Source organism: Xylocopa sonorina, chromosome 14 (genome assembly GCF_050948175.1).
Source record: "Xylocopa sonorina isolate GNS202 chromosome 14, iyXylSono1_principal, whole genome shotgun sequence".
NCBI classification, from domain to species: domain Eukaryota; kingdom Metazoa; phylum Arthropoda; class Insecta; order Hymenoptera; family Apidae; genus Xylocopa; species Xylocopa sonorina.
In genome coordinates this window covers 1194059-1221002 of record NC_135206.1, presented here as the reverse complement: position 1 = coordinate 1221002, position 26944 = coordinate 1194059, and the positions used below count along the sequence as shown (strand labels likewise).

At 43.2% G+C, this 26944-nt stretch overlaps 2 protein-coding genes across 2 annotated transcripts; both read left to right on the top strand.

Moving 5' to 3' along the window:
• Positions 1–19847: 19847 nt before the first annotated feature.
• Positions 19848–20460, top strand: LOC143430536 (KRAB-A domain-containing protein 2-like). The gene is made up of 2 exons (XM_076906855.1): positions 19848–20300; positions 20377–20460. The coding sequence occupies exons 1-2, from the start codon at positions 19848–19850 to the stop codon at positions 20458–20460; spliced, it is 537 nt and encodes a 178-aa protein (XP_076762970.1).
• A 25-nt stretch (positions 20461–20485) lies between these two features.
• On the top strand, positions 20486–21637 carry LOC143430535 (uncharacterized). Its single transcript, XM_076906853.1, has 3 exons — positions 20486–20661; positions 20712–21310; positions 21486–21637. Exons 1-3 carry the CDS (start codon positions 20486–20488, stop codon positions 21635–21637), a joined length of 927 nt encoding a protein of 308 aa, XP_076762968.1.
• Positions 21638–26944: the final 5307 nt, after the last annotated feature.

Here is a 26944-nt window from a genome sequence, read left to right as displayed (position 1 = left end):
GTAAAGAAGAAGAAAGTGATGAGAAAAGAAGAAGAAGAATAAAGCGAAGTGTGAAGTAAAGAAGTGAAGTAAAAAAGAAAAGAAGAAGGACAACAGGAATACGATATTGTAATTGGACGAAGGAGAACACTATTGAAGATCTGCGGTTTTTAAACAAATCTTCGCTCTCTAAGGAGGAACTACTGACCTCAGAATAATCCATATCGCATGAGAATAGTGGGTGGTTGAACTCTTGATACTTGATGCGGAATTTTCAACACAATAACTGAAGATCTGTTGAATTTTACAAAGTTTTTGTTATCCAACGAAGAGCTACTGAATAATCCACATACACAATACAGAATAATCCTCATTGGATAAGAATAGTGGATGAAGAAAGTAGTTTGAAGTCTTAATACTTCCTATTTGAAATTTTTGTCGATCAAATTATTGGTCCACATTTATCTGAGATTATATTCAAGGTTTTTCTGTGGAGTGAGCTACCATATATTGAGAAACGTTAATTTAAGTCAATTTTAGAATGAATGGTTTCAACTTAACGGTGCTTTGAGGTATACGAGAGAAAGAACAACGTTCGACTTCTCGCTCTCAATTTTAATATATAAATCAACAATGACAATAATGATGATAGGATAAAATATTTCTTATCGTGGGAGCGGTGCTGTGGCTACAATTCTTTCGCGTCACTACGCGATTGTACTGAAAGCTGTAAACGAACACAGAGCTCTCGACAAACTCCAAATTCTGAATGAATTCACGATTCTAAACGAATGAAATGAATGTTGTAACTGAACTGCTCTAAACGAACTGTCGCAAGGGCGAAAATGTCGCCCCTTAAAAATGCGTACAGTCGAGGATGGAAAAACCAAGAATGAAAAGGATGGATGCGCGGTCGGAAAAAGCAAACGCTTCCACGAAAACGCAAGGAACGGAAATTGGTCATAAATAAACCAAAGTCAAGGATATACCATACACGACTGGGCAATGCTCAGTCGCGACGAATTCTTGAGGAAAACAATTGCTTGGCCTGAAGGATGGACACAAACCAGACGGATGTCGAAATTACTATAGCGCGCGGGCCTGATCGTCAAGTGTTAACCCGCGGTGACCAGACCTGCGTTTGAGTCTTGGGAACGTATTGTGATTTAGACCGTAAATTTACCACTCTAAAAATCGCGGAATCGTAGCCAGCACAGCTTCATCCTATTATGGTTATATTCATTATTTTATTAACAGTAAGAAGATGTTTAAACAATGTAACAATAAGAAGTTGTTTAAACAATATTTCCAGTTCGATAGATTGGATGTGGACCAATGAAACCCTCTGAATACAGAATTGCTATAATATTACATTATATATATGAATGCAATATAGTTTTGAAAATTCCCGCCATTATTTCATGTGTAGCTTGTACTTCGACTGGCTTCGTTTGGCTTTGACTAACTTCGTCCGACTTCGATTGAAGGAGGACAGAGATACGAAGCGCTGGAGGTGAAAGAGTGAAAGAAGAGGAGCGCATGCGCAGTCACTTTCCTATTAAGTAAAAGACTGCTGAAGGTGAGAGAAGCAGGACAGAGATAAGGACTATTCGAGGTGGGAGCAAGAAAGAAGAGAAACGCGTGCGTAGTAACCTTCCTATCAAGTACAAGCATTGCTGAGAGTGTGAGAGAGGAAGAAGCAACACATATGCGTAGTAACCTTCCTATCAAGTTCGAGATACGACATAACCTTTTGTATAAAGTATTATGAACAAATATATTAATAAAAGCAGTTGATGCACACGTTATTATATATAATAACAGAAACAATTACTCTTGCGTTCAACCGTTCGTTTCACAATAACCTAGAGCGATACATTGGAACTGAAGATGAATATTTTGTAATTACACGATTGATGAACGAACCAATCCTTATCTGTTTTAAAACTTTTTTCGTTCTTGCGATTTTTTATCACTTCAAGTACGTATTTTAAACTTGTTAATATAAAGATGGAATTTAAGCAACATGAATAGAACCTTAAAAGTAAGCGTAACGTAAGGATTGTTCTTTTAGAATGGCATTTTCATGAAGAATTATAATAATATCGTGAGGATACTCTGTATATCAATGCTTAATACTGAAGCATTATTATCATGCGATGATATATTTAATATTAGTTGAGTATGCTAGCGATTAAGGTTATGTCTGCTACTGGCAACTGTTTACTTTAACAACTTCTCATAATTTCTGCTATTTTTACTACTTTGTGTTTGAAGAACTTTACTTTATTATTATAAGGAGAAATTAGTCGGAGGAACCCAATTGTAGGACTTCAGTTTAGATAGTTTGTGCGGAATCGAGTACAACACTTATCGGGAGGCTTCAGTGGTTTATTTAGACGCAAGTAATCACTACAGAATATCTGAGTTATGGCGAAAACTAGCTGGTACTTATATGGTTGAGGGTGAGTGAGTCAAGGTACAAAGATCAGCGAACAAGCAAAGGACAAAGGATAGGATTAGTATGCGGATACAAGAGGATAGAAGAATTGGAATGTAGGAACTATGATTAACCCTTTGCACTCCAAATATTAGCTACTTAGCGCCACTTTGTCTATTTTTTGTATTTTTCGAAATTGCGATAATGTTTGAAGCAATCCCCAATATGCACTGCAGGCTGATATTGTGCATGTTTGACAATATTAAATTGTTTTCCGTCTTCCACCATTTCAGAAAAACATGTATTTCTTAAAATGTTATACTGGAATAAGTTAGTTCCCTGTAATCACTAATAAACTTTAATGTCCTCTGAGAGAGGACTGTGAAGTGCAAAGGGTTAAGATGTTTGCATCTGGAAGAGTTTGTATCGTGTTGTTAATATTGGTAGAGAGTTGGTCATGCATCAATACTCTTCTATTTCTACGAATATGTCTTGTATCTGAGATTTAATTTGTGAAGGTTTGCTGCTACTGATACAGACTACTATAATATATTTGCGAAGATTGCTATAGGGTCTTTCCTTGGATTCCTGGAATATTGGTAGTAGGTCGCTTATGTACAAGTTGAATAGAATGGAGGAGGTTACTCTTACTTTTAAATTTAGGTGGAGGTGGTCCTCCATCACACCCACCCCGAGGCGGCATCCCTTACATGGCGCGTGTTGCATTGTTGGCTTTCGCAGCTGCAGCAAGAATTCGTCGTATTCAAGACCCCAGCCGAATTTGTTGCAATCACAATTTAGATTTGGTCCAAACTCCTCTTTTAGCTTTGTGGTTGCTACCGCCCTCATCTTCTCAAAGATGGCGGGAGACCATTGTTCCTCGGGGATTATTCTCCCCTCTTCTTGTCAGTCAGACAGTGTGATATAGCTTAAACTCTTGGTGCCGCAAGAGCATCCTTCAGCCGTTGACCTCCATGTTCTTCCAGTACCTCTGGTCTAGGTGCCACTCTCGTGACCTCCGCGACCACTTTGCCTCCTCTCTTCTCCTCTTCGTTTTCCAGAGGTACAGTATCCCGTTTTCTGGCCTGATCCCTTGTGATCCTTCTCCCACTCCAGCGGACCGCATCCTTGAAATTCCCCTATGTGCGAGATTCCGCCGTACGCGCAGTTGTAAGTAATCTCTAGCGTGAGTCGGGCTATCTCTGCCTGGGAATCCTTCCCGACTGCTGGGGAATCCCCGGACTTGTTTTCCTTGGCAGAACGCTCTTTGAATCTAATTTTATTGAACGGTCGATGTAGTTGTTTTGTAGACCCGTGGCTTTCTCATTTCTGTCTCCACGGAACAGTACCGTTCCATTTGCGAACTGGGTGCCTGTAAGGATCCTAGCTGTGCCTCTTGGTATAACAAAGGTCTTTAGACTTTCGGTCTTGTAGTCTTTAACCCTTTGCGGACGTATTAAATTTGGACATGGGTATCGTACTGGTCCGAATTAATTTCCGTCGAAAAAGCAGGGATACATAACACGTACGATTTAAAAAAAAAATGATTAGTGATACGTATGTTTGGCCAAAAATGAATAAGGACATCACTCACTGGGCCAGAACATGCATTCATTGTCAAAAAAGTAAAATATCTCGTCGTACTATCAGTACCTCAGCGTATGGCTATTCCAGAAGGCAGATTTGAACATGTTTATTTGGATTTAGTAGGACCATTTCCAGAAATTAATAATTATAAATATTGGGGTATAATAACACCTGGGTATCGAGATTTGGTGCTCTTATTACTATAACTACAGATAGAGGTGTACAATTTAAAGCACAACTATTTCAAGCATTAACAAATTTAATTGGATGCAAACGAATAAGAACGACTGCATATCATCCTGCTGCAAACGGAATAGTTGAGAGGTGGTATAAATCTTTGAAGGCAGCCATCATGTGCCATGAAGAAAAATATTGGGTAGCAGTTCTTCCCACTGTTTTATTAGGGCTGCGATCCAGTTTTAAGGAAGATCTCGAGGCATTTGCTGCTGAGATATTATATGGAACGACTCTCAGACTCTCAGGAGAACTATTTACTGACTCAACCTAACGATGATTTTAGACTTGAAAAATTCCGTGAAGTTATGCGACTCATTCGGCTTAAACCATCAATGCATCATATTAAGAAATCACACTTTTTTTCTAAAGATTTACATTCCTATACTCATGTATTTGTTCGCGTAGATGCAGTTAAAAAACCTCTGGAGTAACCATATGAAGGACCATATAAAATCATCGAACGAGTATCAGATTACAATTTCATTATAGATTTCCGAGGCAATAATCAATGTATATCTACAGAGCGGCTTAAACCAGCATTTATGGAAGTTGAAGAAAAATCTATTCCGTTAAAAACTTATGAACGTAAATCGTCTACTTGTCCTTCCCGGTCAAGTGACTTGGAGGGGGGTAATGTGGCGTTATCGACTTCCATATCTCAGCAAACACATTCACTGCCATCTACTTCCGCTCCTCGGAAGGTGCATTTTCGATAGGAAATTGTTTCAAAATTAATTCGCGCCATCTATAAAAAAGAGACTCTCGTTCGTTACGTTTTTCAAATTTATTATTCACTTATTTCTGCGTCATCAAAGACAACATATCATAATTTTCCTTTACAAAATCTAGATTTATATTTCTAAGCTTCTACTTCAATTTATCTAATTTGTTAAAGACTTGTTATTTGTTAAATAAAATTGTTATATAAAAGCAAGCCACGGGAAAGTTAATTAGAAGAAAATATAGTAGTCAAGGACCTTCTCAAGTCCGAGATTTAAATTTACCTTTGTTGTACCAAAAGTATTTATCGGAGTTCCACATAAATTTTAAAGTCAGTGGGAGCGGATCCTCTTGTTGCCGATCTAAGCGGCAAGACGGAGATGTCCGTTCCGGTATCAACTAAATACCTTATGCCACTATTTTTATCTAATATTAAGAAGCGGCAGTTTCCAACGCAACCATCCGAAACCGTCTCAATTCGGGGAGGCGCTGTTAGTTTTCCTATTGTGTTGATGAAGGTCGCTTTGGTGAAAATTCGGTCCAGGAACATGGTTGATTGCAATGCTGTGCTTTCTCGCCGAATTTAGAATGACAGAAACATAAACCGTTATTTCGATCTCTTGATCGCTGTTGCCAGAAGTGTGTTGATGATCGGGAACGTGACCGTGGTCTCCATGATGGCCGTGATTCTCGTTCATTTTGCCGAATTCGTGTAATCAATGACTCCATCAGTGTTATGAGACGATCCAACCTATCTTCCAGTAAAGATATTCGACTTCTTTCTGGTGAATTTTCTTTCTTAGTTAGAATAGCTGCTATATTTCCAGAAGACATTTCTATAATCCTGTCCGCAAGCAATGCTAACTTCTCTAAATCGGTCGTCTCGCTAATGGCCAGAATACTTCTAACATTTTCTAGTAACTGCTCCATCCAAAGCGAACGAAGACCTGCATCACCTATCTGTCCGCCAGATAGGTTTCTTAAGCGTTGAAGAAAATGTGATGGTTTTTCATCACCAATACCTCGACTTTGCAAAGCTCGACGAAGTTTTGACTCAGGAGATTTGTCCAAAGTGTTTATTATACGTTTTTTAACTTCATCATACTTTCCTCGCGTCGGAGGCGAGGTCAGTACATCGGCAATATATGACAAAATATTTTGATCTAATTGAGTTACAATATATCTATATTTAGTTTCATCGCTGCTAATTCTGGCAAGATCAAAAGCTAGTTCTACTTGTGCAAACCAGAGGGTTGGATTTTTCTTCCAAAAAGGAGGTAGTTTACGTAATGTTGTTAAATTGATACTAACGTCTTCTTGATCGTCTTGTTGAATTTTCAAAATGTCCTCCTCTCTTGTGATATCGTCTCGCGATGAATCATCCCTTACGACGTCTCTTCTAACTGGCGATCTTCTAGCTGACACCTTGTACAAAATGTAACTATTTATTGTACACACCTCTAATCCCCAGAAAAAAAGTTTTCGCCACCATTTGCACGATTTTCTCATAAAGCAATATGAACTTGCTAATTGGTCAGCCTTATCGACACCTCCCATATTCGTGTTGTAATTTATAATAACCTTTGGTTTGACAATGTTGACGGTGCCACCGTATTTCATCCTTCTTTGTATTGTTGTCGTGCGGGTGGTATCGCAACTGCTTAGTACGGTATTTTTTTATCTTTCCACGCTAATAATAGAATATCGCCTGAGCGGTAGGCAGCAACAGTATTATTTTTTATTACAGCTTGTTTTTTAATCACAGCTGGTACATATTTTCTGTTTGTCATAATTGTACCAGTTAAATAACGGTTTAGTTTTAGAAGTTCCTGCGCTAATGGGATCCCTGTAAAATATCTATTCGTAAAGATGTGATATCCTTTTCCCTCGGGATTTGCGGTCAACAACCTGTGATACAATTGTAAGACTTCATCGCTACTATTAGTTTCACAAAACATTTCTTGCGATAACTTTCTTTTTGCCATTTTGAAGAATTATTTTGAAAAATTTTAAGAAGAAAGAATGTCTAATTACTGTTTTCAAAAGTATCCTTCGGAATTCTACAAGGTATCGTCGAATGTTTTCGACTTCGTTACGTTCGAAAGACGACTGACTCGCCACTGCGACTTGCATGGCGAGCGCTGAGTGACAGCATTTGTTTAGATTGGGTTTCGTTATCTCCAATTCATGGGAGCACCGAATTGGTTAGTGAATAGGTTTCTTAAGCATTGATGTTTGTTTAGAAAAAGTGTAAACTGATACATGAATGCATACAGTATACAATTTGTATGGCTTCTTGCTGTGGTGGCTGAGAGCAGAGATAAGACCGGAATGGTAAAAATGCTTTGGTGACTGAGAATAGACATACGACCGCAAAGGGTTAATCCTGATGGCTACCTCCCAGCCCCATTTGTCTGCTGGTAGTTTCGCGCTGCCATAATCGTCCCACCCCTGTCTCCTCGCAAGTCTCCCTCCGTACGAGTGATCAACAACCCAGCTCACTCTGTCCGGCCGTTTTGGGGGTGGCTCTTATAGCTCAGCCCCCAACTCAACTTATCGTTGGCAGTCATATCTATTCTCATAACTGGCATATCTAAGGTTGGATCGTCATTCCCTTGTCCGAATTGAGCATAATATCCGTTCGTACAGCTGCTAGGGATAGTGTCGTAGGCATAAGCTTCGCCGCCTGGCCACGGCCACTTCAGGGAAGTGGCACATCCAGGGGATGTACACTCCTTGCCACTCCGTATTCATCGAAATGCGCCAGAAGGAACTGAGTATTCGAATTCCAGTTCACGTTCCCCCTCGCCCACTAGCATGGGTGTTAATTGACTAGGACCAAATAACATGTAGTGTAATAAACATGTTAGCAAACCAGGTCACCGTTGTTCCCATGCTTACAGCACTATCGTAGATCAACCGCGTCCAGTACTTTAGAATCACGGGATCTTCGTCTGGAAACGCTATCCTATCTTGCTGGGCCGCGGATTGTTTCCAGCCTTCGAATCTCCTTCTAAGGTGCCGACCTCGTTCTAGGTGATCAAGACCGCTGGCACTACACATGGCTGTCACCTGCGTCGGATTTTCCTCGTTGTACGTGTCGTAGTACGCAAATCCTGTTGCGACCGCGAGCGATGCCAAGTTATTCCATCCCCTACCCTAATTAGAGGGTATCTGCGAGCCTTAAATCTTTTAGCCACTTCCTGATCCAATCCAGTGGCTGCTACTAATCCGCCGTAAAATAGATAGCTTGCGTCTGTGAGTCCATCCCCCGGCTGTAGGCCCATTTCCTTCAGCACATACGAGAGTGCTTCATAGTATCGTGATGTTACACTTCCTAAGCTGCCCTCTTCTGTGACACTCTCTATCTTCTGATGCCATCTCACAGTGAGAGCGGTGGTGATAGAGTTGATCTCTAACCAATTAATCTCTTTTGGGAAGTAGATAGTGGTGTAATGGCTAAAGGCATTGCAAAGGGATCTGGGTGCGCTTAATAGTCCACGCACCATTATGTCAATTATTGGGTTGAGGTTGTGCTCCTGTATCACCATCTCTCGGAAAGCCTTCTCTATGATCGCACGAATTTACGTCGAATACTTGACCTTCCAAGTCAACGGTTCCAGCTGTCTTGGAAGGCAGCACGTATATAATCCGACCGTGCGGGGTCGCTGATATCAACCACACTGGACGTCCTTACGAATTCTTCCAATACACTATCGTCCTTCGTCCCCATACCTGAACCACCTGTAGACTTTCCCCCTATCGTCGTGAACTTAAACTCCTCAATCACGTATGCCAGTGAGTATGTGAGGTAGGCTGCTATCCATGTGTCCCTCCCCACATTATCCGGACAACTATTGTCCGCAATGGGAATGATCTTTATGTCTGGGCTCCCGAGGTTCCAGGTCTTTCCTCGTCGGCCTCCTACTTGCAGGTTTCCACCCATGCGCAGCCCATACTCCACTGCGTCGGCAGTAACGAATGTCCCAGTGTAGTGCCCCAGTCGTTTGTGACTTTGCTCGGGACTACTCTCCGGGTAGGCTGCTCTCTCGGCCCAAGTAACCTACACCGCTCGGCTGTGTAATTCGCACCTCGCGAAGATCGTCATAAAGGTCCACTTCCATCGCAAGGGTCTTGTAATCCGCTCCTCCTCCCACAACTGTCCTTTCAATGACTGCCGCTAGCAGGGGAACGCTGGACATATATCCCCACGTATAAATTCCCTTAGTGGTGTTGATTACCTCTGGCACTGAGGGGTTGGGCTTGGTAGCGGCCTCTACCATGACCTGAGCGTTTTCCGTACCTCGCAGGTCTCCATAGGCGTAGCGTGTGTATATAGCGTGTGAACGGATTCCAATCTTTCTGCAGCAGTCTGCTGATCTTTAACTCCAGGAAGGAGTCTTTCACGAAGAGCGCGCGATAATTCTAAATCTAAAAGTGCATCCTTCTCTTTTGCATACTGTCCTTGCGTTGTTTATTAAAGGACCTGTGTGCTGGGGAACTCTTGTGGTCTGGAGCATATGCCTCGCTGATCAGAGACATCTTGAGCCAAGATGGACATGGACTCTGCACTCGTTTGTGCTTTTGCAGCGTCCACAACAGCTTGGGAAGATTTTTCAAAACGCTTCATGTTTATATTTGATTTGCTTTGTTGGGATGCAGTCATTACCCAACAAAATTTTTTTTTTGAAGGCGGGGAAAATGCTTTATGCACACCGATCAGGTGTTAGTGACCAGTAGTGTGGGCCTCTAACTCTTCTACCCATTAAAACTCCCTTCTTGTATTGTGCCTAAGATGGTAGGCAGCACCTTCTTAAGATCAAATTTCAGCAGTCTCTATCCTACTTTTGTTCTATTCCTCCCAGCAGTTGACATGCCGAATCTCCAATATGCGTTCAAACCTCCAATAAGGGCTTGGGACGAGAGCACCTTTAGATGTTTCTTATTCAGGATCTTTAGGTTTATAAGGTCCTCAGCCGATTTTTTGCTCGACATTCCACGGCATGATATCGTGACGGACGTGTACTTTATTTCACTCGCATTGTACTTCTCTGTCAACTCTCTGTGGATTGAGTCTCTGTAGTAGGTCTTTTTTGACTCGTGGGCTCTGGTAAGGTCGCTTTGTTCCCCTACGACCTGCGCATCAATAACCACTACAGTGTTTTCACGCATTGCTATTAGGTCAGGCTTCCTCAGACCGTTAGGTGTTTTAATGTGGGGCTCTTCCTCCACATTCGTATATTTCGTTGCCAGAGCCCTTTTCACGTAAGCTGCAATGGCGTTATGCTTAGTAACACGCGCTGCCTGTGTTCTAGGGCATACTTGTAGAACGTGATTCAAGGTCTCAATCACATTGCAGCCTGCTCTGCATAATCGGTCAGCCAGCCTACTTCTGTTGCTCCGTAATTTTGTAGGCAATGCGTTTATGCGCAACTTCACCGAGTTGATGAAGTCTTCACCAGAGAGGAACCGAGTTCCATCTAATACCCATTGGTTCTGCGAAAGAACCTTTCGAGACTCACTAAGAGCTTTGTTATCCACAGAAGACTGGAGCAATTCAGCCCATCGCTTTTCAATTCTGTCTCTGTGGTCTGGTTCGAGACGTCCATCTTTAAGCCTTTGCCTTGCTTTTTCGATTTCTTGGGCGATGAAAGATAATGGCTCAGAGCCACCCTTCACAAGAGCTTCTAATCTTTCTTTCCTACTCAGTGGCATAAGCGATCTCATTGAAGGGATGGATAATCCGCCATCCTTGGCATTGGCGTGAAAATAGGCGTCGACCACGTAGTGGGGCAGTGCGAGCCATTTCCTGACTGCGCCCCGCACTAAGTTGTCGACTTTCTTAAGCCTGCTCAACTTCATTGAACCGAGCGTCAACACATGGTACAAGCTGGGCAGTACCATGACTCTTAGTGCGAACAGCCTCTGTTGCGGTTTCAGGGCTGCTCTAGACAGTTTAGCAATGGCTTCTTCAAGTTGTTCTTCAGCGTTACAAGTGACACGTCCCTCAGGTGTAAAAGCGACACCTAAGTACTTCCACTCGTCCTCACATCTCATTGCTGGAAGTGAGGCTCCTGCGCATTGGAATCTGATTTTGCTGTCCACAACCGACTTCTTCATGTGCGGGACATTTCTTATGACCACAGTGAAGGACTTGCCGATGTTAATTGCAAGCCCGCACTGTGCCAAGTAGTCAGTTGTCAGGTCAAGCATTTATTGTAGGCCTTATGGTGTTGAGACTACTAGGACGAGGTCATCAGCGAATGCTAGCGCATTGTGAAGCTCGCCAGAAATATCCACCCCAATTTCTTTAGGAATACTCTTAAGGAGTAGTCTATATATATAAGGAGGAGTCTATGGTCTATCACCATATTGAAAACAACTGGTGATAGCGGGTCGTTTTGTTTGTCTCCACATGTCGGATCGATTTTTCTTGAGACCCAGCCATCGTAAGCTAAGTTTGTTGCGCTGTGAGTGTACACATGCTTTATGTATGACACCATTGGGCCAGGGATACCTCTGGACACCAATGCATCTAAAATAGTCTGATGCGTGACTGAGTCAAACGCTTGCCTGATATTAACTGACGCCAGATATAATAGCTTAAATGTCTGTCGGTGGTGTCTGAGCAGCATGTCAAATAGGAACGTATTTTCGGCGTACCCGTCGACAGGAGCAAAGGCCTTTTGGCGTTTGTCAAGATCGACAGAGTGCAACAGGTGGGTGAACAAGACCTTGTGGAATGTCCCAGCTATTACAGAGGAAATATTTAGGCCTAGCTATTGCAGAGGATTATTGGCCTGAAGTCGTCGGGCTGCTCGGCGTTTTCTATTTTTGGAATCAAGGTGGTTCTAAATTCCAAGAGCTATTCCGGAATTTTGCCGCAGGTCATAAAGATGTTAAAGATTCGCATTACTATGTCCAGCGGTACTGCTCGAAATTGTCTTGCAGTTACAAAATCTGGACCCGGCGAGGTGGTTATTTCCGGGAATGCTCTTTTGATCTCTTCAGGCTCAATAGGCTTCCATAGAGCATCGAGGGTCCCTCTACTCGGCTCTATGCCTGGTGATTTGGCACTCTCGTTTGTCATGGCATTGGACCAGTAGCTCGTCATGGTCTCCTTCGATGGAATATTGGCGGAGTTTTTACCCTTTAGGATTGTCCGAAGACAGACTATTCTGAACTCGGCCCCAGGAGAGGGCTCGAGCATGCTTCCTATCCACTTGCCTGCCAACGAATACCCGTCCTCTGGATCGGGAGAGGAAAAACTCAGCAGTGCCGCGGCGATCGTTTTCCCGCGATGTGAGCCCTTCAGTTACCCCTGAGGTCGATCGAGACTATGATCCCGATAGGCCGTCGGGGCATCCACGGGGACCTCGGGGAGGCGAACTCACTGCGTGCTCGAGTGCACGCACACTCTGACCCTGTCTAATGTCCTACCTTTTTTTTTTTTTTTTTTTTTTTTTTTAACGTGGGGACATCCTCATGGATCCCCTGGAGCTGGGGAACTCCGGGGTTATGCCGGACTCTTACCGGCTAAGACGCCACGGTGACCTTCCTCGGCGCTGCTGGGAAGGGACCGGGAACTCTCGATGAACACGTCCGGTCCCCTCCCGCGCCGGGGTCCTCCATGGTGACTGGGAGGACCCCCTTCCCGGAGGGGAGTGTGGTCGACGAGACACACTGCCCCGACCTAGGTAATGAGCGATGGCTGGGTCACGTAGCCATCGCTCCCGCCCCGGGGAACGCGTGCAATGATCCGTACGATCCCCCAATCATACTGACCGCGCCCCCCGGACGACGCCCGTGCAAAGACGTGGGGCACGACCAAATGGTCCACCCCGCACAGGCGTCGTCGACGCCTCGGGCCAGGCTTGGCCCGGAGTGACTGGGTGCCCCGGGTGCGTTAGACCCGATAGCAGGACCCATAAACATGGAAACATAAAGTCAACATGAATGGAATTGTTACGTAGAATAAACAAAAATAAACTAGATTAAAATAAACGAAGATAAACTAAATTAAAGTAAACTAGGCTTATGATTAAGAAGAGATAATATAATTATACAATATTATTTAATAGTATTTAATAGTATTTATCGTCGCGTGTTGTTCGATTGTCGTCATACAGTATTCATAAAAGATCTTTGAATCGATGCACCCCATTGAAGAGATGTCGTACATATTATATTCTTGAATTTCCGCGAGAGGTTAAATTCATTAACAATGGACTCATTAGTGGCGAGCCAACTGCCGCGAGCACCAACAACAAGCGGCATCACCTTAACCTCAGGTACATGGTAAGTATCTTTTAATTTTTTTATCAACTCTGGAACTTCATATTTCTACTTTTTTATTTTATATGCATTACTCAAAGATATTGGTTTTGATTCATACGCTACTGTTGTTTCTATCACACAAGCAATATTATTCTTCAGCACAATTAGATCTGGCACATATCTATTACTATTAGTTGTAAATCTTGGCGCGTTTTCAACTTTAAATTTCTTTTTCTCAATTGCGTTCTTAGTCAATTTATTTATATTATCATGTCTATTTACGCGTATATAATGTGTCACTGGGCACCTCTGGAGCACATGGTACAAGGATTCGCGTGTCCCCGTACTGGATGCATTACGACAATTCGTATTAGACATTTAAGGAGCACCCTTAGTTGATAGCAGGCCGATCCTTAGTTGGATTGCTCCTATATAGTCCCTGCCTTTCCAGAAATGAGGAGGATCATATACCCAGGACGATATTCCAGGAGATATGAACTGTAAACCAGAACCTAGTGCGCCCTTATGAAGTTGAGTTGACCAAAATTGCTGCAGGAGTGTTTCGATGCCAAATTTACATCCTTCAGTATCCTTCTTAGGCGAGTTGTTAGTTGGTCCACCGGAGCTGCGCCGAGAACACCTTGCGTCTGATCGTCGCCACGGATTTTCAAGCGTTCCAGTCGCCGGAGGTATACTGCCGCGATATGCAGAGTTAAAGCAGGTATCCTGAGGCCGCTGCATCGTAAAGGAGCATGTATGTATGGCGTTGGCGTTGTTATTGGTAGGTGTAAGATACTCGCCTCAGGGGCCACGACTCGGCATTTGTCGGGTCGTGGTATCAGGTTTGACGCACCCGGGGCACCCAGTCACTCCGGGCCAAGCCTGGCCCGAGGCATTGACGACGCCCGTGCGGGGTGGACCATTTGGTCGTGCCCCACGTCTTTGCACGGGCGTCGTCCGGGGGGCGCGGTCGGTACGATTGGGGGATCGTACGGATCATTGCCCGCGTTCCCCGGGGCGGGAACCAGCCATCGCTCATTACCTAGGTCGGGGCAGTGTGTCTCGTTGACCACACTCCCCTCCGGGAAGGGGGTCCTCCCAGTCACCATGGAGGACCCCGGCGCGGGAGGGGACCGGACGTGTTCATCCAGAGTTCCCGGTCCCCTCCCAGCAGCGCCGAGGAAGGTCAGCGTGGGGTGTTAGCCGGTAAGAGTCCGGCATACCCCCGGAGTTCCCCAGCTCCGGGGGATCCATGAGGATTTCCCCACGTTAAAAAAAAGGTGTAAAATATTTTTAACATATTTCACTATACAGTTGTCTATATATTTTAGTTTCTTTTTATTTATATCCATACATTGCAGCCTGTGGTGTAATCGTGGGATTAAATATCTCTGCAGTATATTAAGTTTTTGCGAGGGTTTTAATGGGTTAATTTTCAGGTTTTTCAGCATACTCTCGATATTGGACGCTGATGGTGTTATAGCGCCACAATATCTAAACGGATATCCAAGGTATTTCATTTGGGATGTAACTCCCAACGTTGGGATCGGTTCTCCATTTATCCGTAAATGTGTGCGCGTATCAACTACCAGACGCTTGGTGCCAGGAACAATTAGGTTCTGAAAGGCTGTACATTTAGTTGCATTGATACCCAGTCCATGTCTTTCGAAGAACGCTTCCACGATCTTTATTTGAGCAGCCATCATCTTCGGATTTGGTGCAAAAATTATAATATCGTCAGCAAATGCCATGGCAGTTACAGTCACGTTATTGATCTTAACGCCTTCACGCATGCATAGGTCTTTTAGCAAATCATCAATAACCATACTGAACAGAAAACCGGACATCGGGTTGCCCTGTTTAACGCCGCGATTGATTGGTATTGGCTCAGATCTGCTGCCGTGACATTCTAAGACAGTGGTTACTCCCTTATATGAATTAACGATATACTCGATAGTGTGCTGGTCTATTCCTTTCCTCACTAAGGCGTCGATTATTGAAGTAATATTAACCGAGTCAAACGCTTTCGCTAGATCTATTGAGAGGATGGTAATGGGTTTTGATTTACTCCTACAAGTTATGATGATGGTTTGTAGGATTGTGCTATTCGCCATTACACCGTCAGTTCTTGTAAAGCCTCTTTGACCATAACATAGTTTAATTTCTTTTTCAAGACGAGAAACCACTATCTTGTTTAGCAGGCGTATTATTTTACTTGAGATCGTTATGGGACGCCAATCCTTGGGATCAGTTAAATCACCGGTTTTTGGTAATAAAGTGGTTCTGTTCAGACGCAGTACTGGTGGCAGCATTCTTAAGCCCCACACGATATTCAAAAGTGCATGCAGGTCTTACCGAGGCATACCCCGAAGACACGGCCGGTTTATATCGTCCACGCCAGATGCAGACTCTTTTTACCTCTGTAGCTGCTCGTGAATTTCTAGATAAGATATTGGATAAGATAGATCAAATTTGTTAGCTGTTGCACTCTCTGCAGGCTTCCATCCCACATCTTTTTGCGAGAATAATTCTTTGTAGAATTTGATGAATTTTTCCATTGGAGGAGACTCGGAGACATTGAGTGAGTTACCTGTTAGAATATGCTCAGCAACTTGAGATGGATTCTTTTTATACAATTTCTGAATCCACGCATAATTACTCGACTTGGTTTTGGAGCGGTTACCAATTCTTTTGATATGTCTATTTCTATTGTAGTTGGAATTTTGATCAGAGTTTACATTTTTATCTGTCCTGCATTCAGTATTGTTATTTTTATTTTTAATTTTATTAATGGTTTTATTATTTATTTTGTTGTTTCTTTTGTTTTTGGTTAACTTATTATATTTGTTACAATTTTTGTTATTAGCATTATTTCTGCTCATGTATTTATTCTCATATTTTTTGTTGTTGCTTTCCTCATTGTTATCTTTATTTAGATTTCTTTGGTTGATGGTACTTTTTATATAATCATTCTTAATATTGCTAATATATTCATCGAGCATGGCTAAGATGTTATCTACCTCATTATTTGCGAGCACAGATTCTATGATGCGGGACATTTTATGCGTTGTGTCGCCCTTAATTTCTTGTAGTAGAGATCTAATCTTCTCAGATGGTATGAGATGCAACTGGTCAGCAGCATTTGAGGCTCCACTTTCATCAGCTATAGATGGCAGAATATTTTCGCATAATAAGGAAGCTCGAGATGCTGAAGGGTCTTCCTTGTGAATATCATCATCGTTGGAATTTTCAGACGCCCTAGCAAGATGGTTTTTACATGCTTCTCTTAATCTGAACTTTTTGATACCTTCAACCAGTCTGCCTGAGAAGATTGACAGGGTTTTGACAAGATTTTTTAACAGCATTTTGGATCTGTTTGGTATACTGGCTTCATGATATGCAATTTGTTGTATTTCTTGATCGGAGTATTGCATCCTTGATGATTTTACTCTTTTGTCCCGCAAAGCTAGATCTTGGCTATTATACTGCTCCGTGTGGACTCTGCGCTGGTGTTGGCGCAATCCGGCATATGTTTTAAATTTATTTTTACATATGTCGTACACATATCCATCATCTTGCTTAGGTGGAGCGTTGCAACGCCGCTTCTGCTGAGCAGCGCTGGCAGCAGTACGACTAGTAAGGTCTACTTTACAAGAAGGGCATCTTTGTCCGTTAGTCAAGTCATGTACCTTAGAAGAGTTGCCATTGTCGTCATATGCCAAGGGATTATTTTCCGCTTGGGTTTGTAAATCTACCAATCCGAGGCTTACTTTCGTATTCGTTGCAATCATAATGCCCGGAGGTATGAACCCAGCGGGCTGCAAACCCGAAGAGTTCATTCGGCTTACGCCGGTTTCGCCGCACGCCGATTTAGCAATGGCACCCCTCCAGAGAGGGGGAGCCATGTTACCGGCGAGAACCTATAGGAGATACGACGTGCGACTTGGGTAGGAGAGGCTATTTGAGACGCATCCTACCCCTGTAATTATGACTCTCGAAAGAATGCACGTGGATCCATCGGCGCCACTCGATGTAATGTGGCTCCCCATACCCTCCGCACCTCCACGAGGTGGAAGCCGGGCAACGCCCGATTCGTAAGAATCGGGCGGCTGAGCCGGAGGGAAAGCACCGATGGAGCCGCGGGCATCCTTAAGAGAGTCATAGTTATTCCCGCTGTTTACCTGCGCTTTTTTGAATTTCTTTACGTTGACTTACGTTGATTCAGAGCATTGGGCAGAAATCACATTACATCAACACCTTTGGGGGCCATCGCAATGCTTTGTTTTAATTAGACAGTTGGATTCCCCTAGTTCGTGCCAGTTCTGAGCTGAGCGTTGAATGGCGGCCGAAGAGGACGACAGCTACGGCGAACCGTCGCTGAAATCTCCCAGCAAAGAAGATTCGTGGGAGGCCAAGGCACGGGACTGAGCTCGGATTCCGGGTTACGCATGCACGAAGCAGCGACCCGTTCAGCTCGCCCAGGCCCGGCACGTCAGCCAAACCCACTTCCCGACCAAGCCCGACACGCCCCACTGCTCAGAGCCAATCCTTATTCCAAAGTTACGGATCCAATTTGCCGACTTCCCTTACCTGCATTAATCTATCGACTAGAGGCTCTTCACCTTGAAGATCTCACGGGAAAATATGATTAAAACGAACTATACCGAGTTAATGGTCCACTAGTAAAATGACTCTCTTTATTTGAGCCCGTCTATATGTTTCACAATTTGTTTGGAGGGGATGAATTATAGGAATTGAAGGGTTCCGATTTCGTCGTATTGAAATCTTCTGGTTACATGCTCCGGATGTTTACCAGATGTATTTATCTTGAGGTATGGTGTTATCAGGTGGTATCACAGACGCGTCCAATTATAAATATTCCGATGCATTAGATTCCGATTTAGATATACATTCTTGCATAACGTGTACAGAATTTGTAAATGAAAATAAGGTTGTGTTATATGAAATTACAATATATTGTTCCTTCATAGCTGATGAAAATCAGGAAGGCAATATATTTGGAAATTTGAGTATGGTGAATAATAATTTTTGTGATTATATCCAATAATTGCAAGAAATATTTGTTCAAAATTTTGAGAATAAGTGTTTCCACAACAATATTGGTGGTTATTTATTTAATTTGGCAGAACAAATAAACTTTGAACCACCATGCCAAACTAGCCAATTACTTTTTTAGTAAAATTGTACTTCCGCATGCGTATATATTATAGGTTAGCGGAACATAATAAAGTACATAAAAATACTAGCAAAAGAAGATAGAAAATTATTAACTATTTTACTCTTATGAATTTCCTTTTTATTCTCTTCTTTTATATCTATGTAGTCTTGTTTTTATAACATATTTTGTTTGTTTAATATTTGCTGTATATAGATGTGCCTTGAATGCATGAATGTGCGTTTATATAAGATAATTAATTTTTAAATAATTTTAATACTTTCTATAAAACTAATTTTATGAATAATATATATATATATATATATATATATATATATATATATATATATATATATATATATATATATATTTCCCCCACCCCTTTACTTTCCGGACAACAGAGCAAAGTGAGTTCTTATACGCTAAAGCGTCCCATTTTCCTGCCGCATTTCTTGTATTACATATTGTATATTGTATCTTATATCGTAAAGCGGGTGATGATCCCTGGTCATACACAGCGTGCTGTGTAGTTTCCCGTAGTCCTTGTTAGTTAAACTCGCGTCGAGGCCATAAATATAGAAGCCGTCACTTCAGTATCCCGCAACCCGAATTTGCGTACTCGACTAGGCGTAGTCGCGAGGAGGAACATTTCGAAGTTTTGAGGATTGTTCTGCCCCGGGTTTCCGCGGTCGTGTAGTCTATTTCCTTGCTACTATCTGAGTAGCTGGCACCCAAGAAACTAAAACCTCGCAACTTCGAAATACCCCTCATTCTGGAAATTATTTTTGCGCTCGCGAGCTTGTGAAAAGTTGTACGTGATCGATTAAATTGTACCTATTGAGTATCTTGTTTTAAACATGCGCTTGCAGTTTATCGTGCTAAATAATAATCCTTTTGTCGAGCTTCCCTGATTTACTGTAGGCGGGTTTCCGTCACAAAAAAAAAAAAAAATATATATATATATATATAATTGTATATACATATCCCTAGTTTAATAACGAGTATATTTTTATTAAAAATATATCTTCGTTTTTAACATTAATGAAACCTTTACTTTTAAGATATTATATGTATATTACCGATATATTTGTATATATAGGTATTAAGTATACATGTTACTGTGAATGACCGAAATTGGAGAATGTCGACTGACTTCACCAGTGAATGTCAACAGATACCAAATACGTTGGTGAAAGATCGAATATTTCATTACATTGTTATACATTTGGACCATCTCCGGTGTGTGTCGAAAATCACAGATATGCTCTGGTGGAAGTCCAAAACAGAAGAGTCAAAAAACAAGTGACTGGCTCTCTCCCGCCAAATCCTTTGTTCTGCTCGGAGTCAATCAGCTTTGTCAGGTTTATGCAAGCTTTGATAACGCGAGCAACGTTTTCTTAATTTTTTTTCCGATACCCTAATTTATACTAAATGGATACTGAAGTAAATCGTGATCTTTTTCTTGAAAAGTTAAATGCATTAATTGTGGGTAAACGAGAAGACAATTGTTTTTTTTCTCAAGAAAAGTATTCTAAAATACTTTCTGAAGTGGTTTCTGCTAAAATTAAATGCAACACACCTTTGGATTACAGACGATTAAAACGTTTTGATGTTTTAAAAATTAATGATGAAGAGAAGTTAATTGTACCATTAAAAACAGGGGAAACGAACATACAGTATTATGTTACCAATGAAGAATTGTACAGTATACTATATGAAACTCACACCAGAATAGGCCACGGAGGAAGAACACGTATGCTTAAAGAGTTGCAAGTTAAATACAAAAATATTACATATGAAGTTGTAATGTTGTATTTAAATTTATGCAAACAGTGTCAAATGAAACACAGTGCACTTAAGAAAGGTATTGTTGTGAAACCAATGGTTAGTTTTGAATTAAAAAACAAACAGAAATGGCGAATATAAGTTCATAATGGTGTATCAAAATCATTTAACCAAGTTTGTCCAGCTACGAGCTTTGAAAACTAAAAGAGCTGAAGAAGTAGCGCATCACGTTCTTTCAATATTTTTAACATTTTTGTAATCAAGTCATATCCGAAATATGCGCTATGTGGAAAGATGTTAAAATAATTCATGGAAAGCCTCGTCACAGTCAAACACAAGGCTCAGTTGAAAGGACCAATCAGGATATACAGAATATGCTAACTGCATGGATGAACGATAACGATACAAATAAATGGTTAGATGGTTTATCCTTTGTTCAATTTGCCAAGAACACTACATAGCACGAAGGAATACGCCAAAGTCCTTATGAAGCCATGTTTGGCGTTAAAGCAAAAAGAGGCATAGCATCGTTTTTTTTTTGCCTGGCGAAAAAATCGCAAATATTGAAACTGAAGAACAACTTGATGAAACTGCCAATACTTCTGAAACCGAAGAACAGCTTGAAGAAACTGTTGATGCTTATAAAAAAAATTTGAGCGATGGTCATACCGAAAACCATATTTCAAAGAAAAATATTGAAGAGGACCTACAACCTACAACGTCTTCACATCAAATTCCGACTGAAAAACACGAGTTGATTTCAACAAAAAGAGCGGCCGCGAAAGAAAATCTTCTACTGCAAGCAACAAAAATGTTACGAGCCTCACAAAAACAATTTCCTCCTGCTCAAATTGGTGATAATGTACGAATACAAGTCCCTGATGTCGACCGTGGTCGTACAGATAATCGAAATGTGTTAGCGGTTGTTGTTGGAATAGAAGACTCCGACTTCTATAAATTGGCAAATAAAAATGGTACCCTCAAGCAGTTTTACACACGTAATCAGTTCGTAATTTGTAAAGAAAAGTTACTTTCCATAGATGAGATTTCTTTTCAAGAAATGTCGCTGAGAGAAGCAGCTGCAGCTAATTCGAGAAGCGGGGGACAAGGCTATAGATTCTGTCATCGCAAAAGGAAGTGTTTCACCAATAAATGCAGTTGTAAAAGCAAGGGACTCTTGTGCAATTTAAAGTGTCATAATAGTTTAAGTTGTTGCAATAAATAAGATTTGAATTACATAAGTAAGTAATTTTTTTATTACTATTATTTTCTTTTCTCATGTAGAATGTACCGTGTATTTTAAATTCTTGGTCATTCCTTTCAGAAAGAGAGGCGAAAAAGTTACGTCACCCTTGTGGCGTTATATAGCGACTGAATTACGGAGAAGAAAATATAAATCTCCGACATGTTCAATATTCACCATTAATGCATGGTGAATGTCAACATTTACCGGTTTAAGTCAGAAATAAGGGTATTTAGCAAATATTTCGGGCATACACCAAGCGACTATGTGAATGTTGACATTCACCGGTGAAAGTCGACATTCTCCAAATTTCGGTGTTTCACTGTAACATACATAAAATAATCTAAAAATAAGTTTTAAAATAAAATATATAGTGTATAAAATATTTTTCGTATCTTTCATTATATTTTCCCTTGTTTATCTTGTATAATATTTATGTTCTTACATTTGTATAGTCATAAAAACATGTGTATTTTATATATTTTCGACTTTAGCCTTCTTTCCTTATTTTTCACTGTATTAAAAATAACGCACTCGCTATTTTTATTAAATTTTGATTACCCAAACATAAAAATAAGTTGGGCAGACAGAAAAAAATCAAATGCAAGTGAGGCCGAAATCCAGATGGCTCTGAGAACTGGATTTTTATGACGCGCATGCGCACTCAATTCTTTTGCATACCGACATCAAAGTTGCCGACAGAAGGTTTAGCTACTGTATACTGTGATGATGCTGTGCATAGAATATTACAGCTTACTTACTTTGAAACGTTGTAATGGGATGCGCCATTGCATTGCATGGAGCATTAGAACTCTATTGCTTTGACAAACAGACACTATGAAGCGCCATCCTTCTGCATGGAACTGTAGAATTCACATTCTTCTGAATTGTAGAAGCAGACTAGCATAATGCTATGCATAGAAGATTGCAGCTTACTTACCCTGAAGCGTTGAAATGAGATGCGGATGCACCACCCCCGCTGGAATCTCCCACGGAGCAGGGTGATGCTTAGGTATCAATCCTGGTGGAATCTCCCACAGTGGAGTGTGATGTAGCTGCACCACCCCCTTAATGGACACTGGGGACTTGGTTCTTCTTTCCTCCCGTCGATCTTATCTTTTTCTGCACACGCGGCGACGGCTGTGCCCCCTTGCCGTTTCTGCGGGCCTTAGGTGGGGAGCAAGATTTGCCCCCGTTCGATGGTCCACGGGCCGCCTTGCCTCCTTACAGATGAGGCATAACGGTGCGGCCGCGGAACGATGGCCCGCCTGGTGGCCGGTTTCACCGCACTTATAAGATAGATGCAAACGGTCCACCTCCGCAATACACCACTGCTGGACATGCCCAAGAGCCCAGCAGCAATAACACCGCTCCTCTGCATTGCCACGAGTCGGTGTCCTAGACCGAATGGTTCTTATGTGGCGAACGTTCGAAGGACGTGATCCATCCCACTTCCAGACTGGAAGTGGCTAGCCCTACAGCCGGAAGGCAATAAATGCAACAGCAGAACAAACGATGAGTAAGTAGTGATATTCAGATCTCGAAATAAATATCAGAGATTCCAGATAATGGAGGTCGAAAGAGACCTCGAAAGCTACATATGCTAAGGCCGCTGGCGCTCGGTAAAACCGAGTCGTTGGCGGCCTTTCTTATCAAGCCCGAGATACCAATACGCCGCTGGCACTTGAAAGAATTCTGGGTGTTGGCGGCCGAATAGAGCGTAAAAATGGAGTACAAGCCGTCGGCACCTGGATTATTCCAGGAGTCGGCGGCCTTTTCTATTTAATCGGATTAGAAATGCTAGTCTCTGGGTGCCTGGAAGATTCCAGTTGCCGGCGCCTATTTTTATTTAACCAAATTTAGAGATGTTAGCCGCTGTGCGCCTGGAAGACTCCAGATGCTGGCGGCTATTTCTATTTAATGGAAAATTAAGAACTGCATACCGCTGGTGCTCGGAGAACTCCGGGAGCTGGCGGCCTTTTCTATTTAGGCCTTTTACAAAATTTAGGGGCGCTAGCAGCTGGTGCTTGGAAACTCCAGGTGCCGGTGACTTTTTCCATTTAATGAGAATGGAAACCAAAAACGGATGGCCGCTGGTGCCCGGAGCTACTCCGGGCGCTGGCGGCCTTTTCTATTTAGGCCTTTTACAAAATTTAGGGGCGCTAGCAGCTGGTGCTTGGAAACTCCAGGTGCCGGTGACTTTTTCCATTTAATGAGAATGGAAACCAAAAACGGATGGCCGCTGGTGCCCGGAGCTACTCCGGGCGCTGGCGGCCTTTTCTATTTAGGCCATTTTACAAAATTTAGGAGCGCTAGCCGCTGGTGCTTGGAAACTCCAGGTGCCGGCGGCTTTTTCCATTAAATAGGAATCGAAAAACGGCAGGCCGCTGGTGCCCGGATTAAATCCGGGTGCTGGCGGCCTTTTTTCATTTAGGCCAATTTCATCAATTTAAGGCTCCAGTCCCAGTAAATTTCTGTATGAAACTGAAAGTCGCCACATGGCGCAAAAAATGATAGAAAAATATTTTATTTTTCTGGCTTTATAATTTGCAAATTAGCTACTGGCACCTACACCTAGCCAAGTGAGGTCTCTGGACCGCGTAAATCTGGGAAAGTCTCCGGCACTAAGACCTAGCCGAGCGAGACTGAATATCGACAGAATCTAAATAAGAAATGCCAAAATAGTGGAAGCCGGCCAGCTGTGGGCTAGTAAGATGGTATAAGAAAGGTCAAAACGGGGCCAAAAGGCCGGAAAAGAAACATTCAGGTGGTAAACCAAGGGCCGCAGTCGACTGTGGAACCATCTTTGATGTGCCAACGGTCGACTGTGGGACCCATGACTTAAAGTTTTGATCACACTCCATCTACAGACGGCTTAATAATCAGAAGGAGACTAGCTAGGACGAAAAAGTATAGCGAGCTCCATTAACGTGTACCCTCGATAGCGCTCGCTGTCGGGAGGAGGTACACAGCACACACACTAAACACAAACACAAACACGATTGCGAGTGGCCCTGGCGAGAATCCTGTCCCGAACAGGACCGCGGCTTCGACAAAAGTGTCTCATCTGAACCTAAGGTTCAACAATAAACCAAAAGGCTTAGGTTATACGTCGTACGGGTCCTAACTGCAGTCGGGCGCTTAAGCGTCTGAAGGCAGATTAGGAACGAAATTCGAAGTAGAGACATGTAAATCGCTGAAGACTGATAATTAGCGGCGTTCTGAATACACAAAGGCCTTCCTCTGTCATACCAGCAGAATGAGACCCCTACACGTATAACTCTCCAGTGCTCGCTGCAGGAACAAGGTACACAACACTCAAACACACAGAAACACGAAATTTTCTCTTAAACGAAGGAGGCTCTAGCGTGTGTCTCCCTGCGATAGCAGCTGGAGACCGCGGCCCCGGCAGGGCAGCGTTTGTGCGCGCTGATGGGAGTGATGATCCCACCGTCCCGATGTACGAAGCATCAACCCCCCCCCCCCTTGAACGTATATAATAATCATGATGGACACACCCGACTCTAAAGATTCCGGAGGTAAACTAGTCCTCCGTTCGGATCTCCGGGTGAGGGCAGGGCTGGGTGAGGCTGTCATGGCGTACGATGGGTCTAGACGGGAGTGGAATCCTCGGCCCGTGACCCCGTCCTATGGTATTGGCCCCATAGTCGAGCGGCGAAGCCGCCAAGCTCTGTGGTCGGCGACAGCTGTACTCAGACAGCGTCGCCGGACCGCGACTGGGCGAGACTCTGCTGACGAGGCTTTGGTAAGGTATCAGCCTTTGCGCTGTCGAAATCCGAATAACTAGGTGCGACGAAAGACCTAGGTCAGATCCGGTATCTCTGGCTGGGTCAAATACGAATAGGAATAGAAATAATCAAGCTTGGAATATCAGATCCGCGATTCCCTCCGCGATCGCGAGTCCACCATACCCCAGCGCGTCTACGTCCGTAATCGATATAGCTCAGACGTCGACGCCTGAATATCGGATCCGCGACCACGAGACTTAGGATACTGCAGCTGAATTTGCAACACTCAGCTGCAGTTACAGGGATAGTGATTCAGCTCGTTGCAGAAAAGTACCTAGACGTCCTGTTATTGCAGGAGCCATACGTTAGGAAACTAAGCACGAGTTATACTATTTGTGGATTAGGGATCGGTATGAAGGTGGCGGCTGTAAGCTCACAAGACCCGTGGGCGGCAGTCGCCGTTAGTAACCCTCATATCGAAATGGTATTCATCTCGCAGCTCAGCAGTACGCACTGCGTTTGTGTGGAAGTGCTGGCGCCCGGCCTCTCGGTATACGTCGCATCGTGCTACTTCCAGTACAGCGACGATATCGAGAAGCACCTCAGGCACCTCGAGACGGTGTTTCATAATCTGAGGGGGAAGAGATTGTTAGTTTTGGTTGATGCCAACGCCCGGTCGTAATTCTGAGGACCGCAGAGTACAGACGATAGAGGAGCAAAGTTCGAGGAGCTCATACGTGTGTTTGGCATGGAAGTTGTGAACGATATTGGTCAGCTGCCTACCTTCTGGTCGACCAGAGGCTCATCATACATCGACGTTACTCTGGCAACGCCAACCATGCTCCCACTCGTCGGGGGCTGGAGGGTAAGAAGAGACTGGGTGACCAGCGATTACAAAGCAATTGACATCCGGCTGAGGGTCCCGAGTACTGAAGCGGTGGATGAGGGAGGAGCGAGCACTCGGTTCGACGTCAATCGAGCTGATTGGGTGATCTTCACTGAAAACCTGGCCGATCAATCTAGATCGAGGCTCGAGGCAGTAAGGCTGGAGTCTGCGGAAGATGTGGACAGGATGGCGGAGACGCTTACGGGAGTCATCACCGACTCCTGTGCCGCGTCAATGCCGTACAAAAGGAAGCTTAGAAAGTCCAACCCGTGGTGGACGAAAGAACTTTCACAGATGAAAAGATCTGTGCACTATCTGAGATGTGTTGCTCAGAAGGAAAGAGACGAAACCGCTCGCCAAGAAAAATGGTTAGAGTACCGCTCCTCTTTGCGGGAATATAACAATAAAGTGAAGCGGACGAAACTCGAAAGCTGGCGACGTTTTGTAACGTCTAACGGGAACTCGGGCCCCTGGAGCTCCGTCTATAAGCTCCAGGCGAATAAACTCCGAGTTGAGGGAGTCCTTAGTACTCTCCGGCGTGGTAGAGACAACACGTATGATAGCCGCGAGACCGCCAGCTTACTCCTGACCGGGAAGAAGAAGACACGCCAGAGCAGCGTGAGATTAGGGAAAGCGCACACTTCGCGCCTGACACTCCTGACGCGTCCTCCTTTACGGAAGCGGAGGTAGTGAGTGCAGTAAAGACTTTCAAGAATAGGAAGGCACCAGGGTCGGACCATGTAGAGGTCCAGGCGCTGAAGGCCACTGTAGATATAATTCCCGGTCAGATAACACGAATATTCAACGGATGCCTTCAATGGGGTGTCTTTCCATCAATCTGGAAGGAGGGTTTCCTCAGAGTCCT

Excerpts from the sequence above, each read along its gene's own strand:
- LOC143430535 (XM_076906853.1), top strand. The coding sequence starts at position 20,486 with ATGTGGAAAGATGTTAAAATAATTCATGGAAAGCCTCGTCACAGTCAA. Across the intron at positions 20,662-20,711 it reads TTTGCCAAGAACACTACATA|CAAAAAGAGGCATAGCATCG; the intron begins GCACGAAGGAAT and ends TTGGCGTTAAAG. Across the intron at positions 21,311-21,485 it reads TTCGAGAAGCGGGGGACAAG|AATGTACCGTGTATTTTAAA; the intron begins GCTATAGATTCT and ends TTTCTCATGTAG.
- LOC143430536 (XM_076906855.1), top strand. The coding sequence starts at position 19,848 with ATGGATACTGAAGTAAATCGTGATCTTTTTCTTGAAAAGTTAAATGCA. Across the intron at positions 20,301-20,376 it reads GTATTGTTGTGAAACCAATG|TTTGTCCAGCTACGAGCTTT; the intron begins GTTAGTTTTGAA and ends CATTTAACCAAG.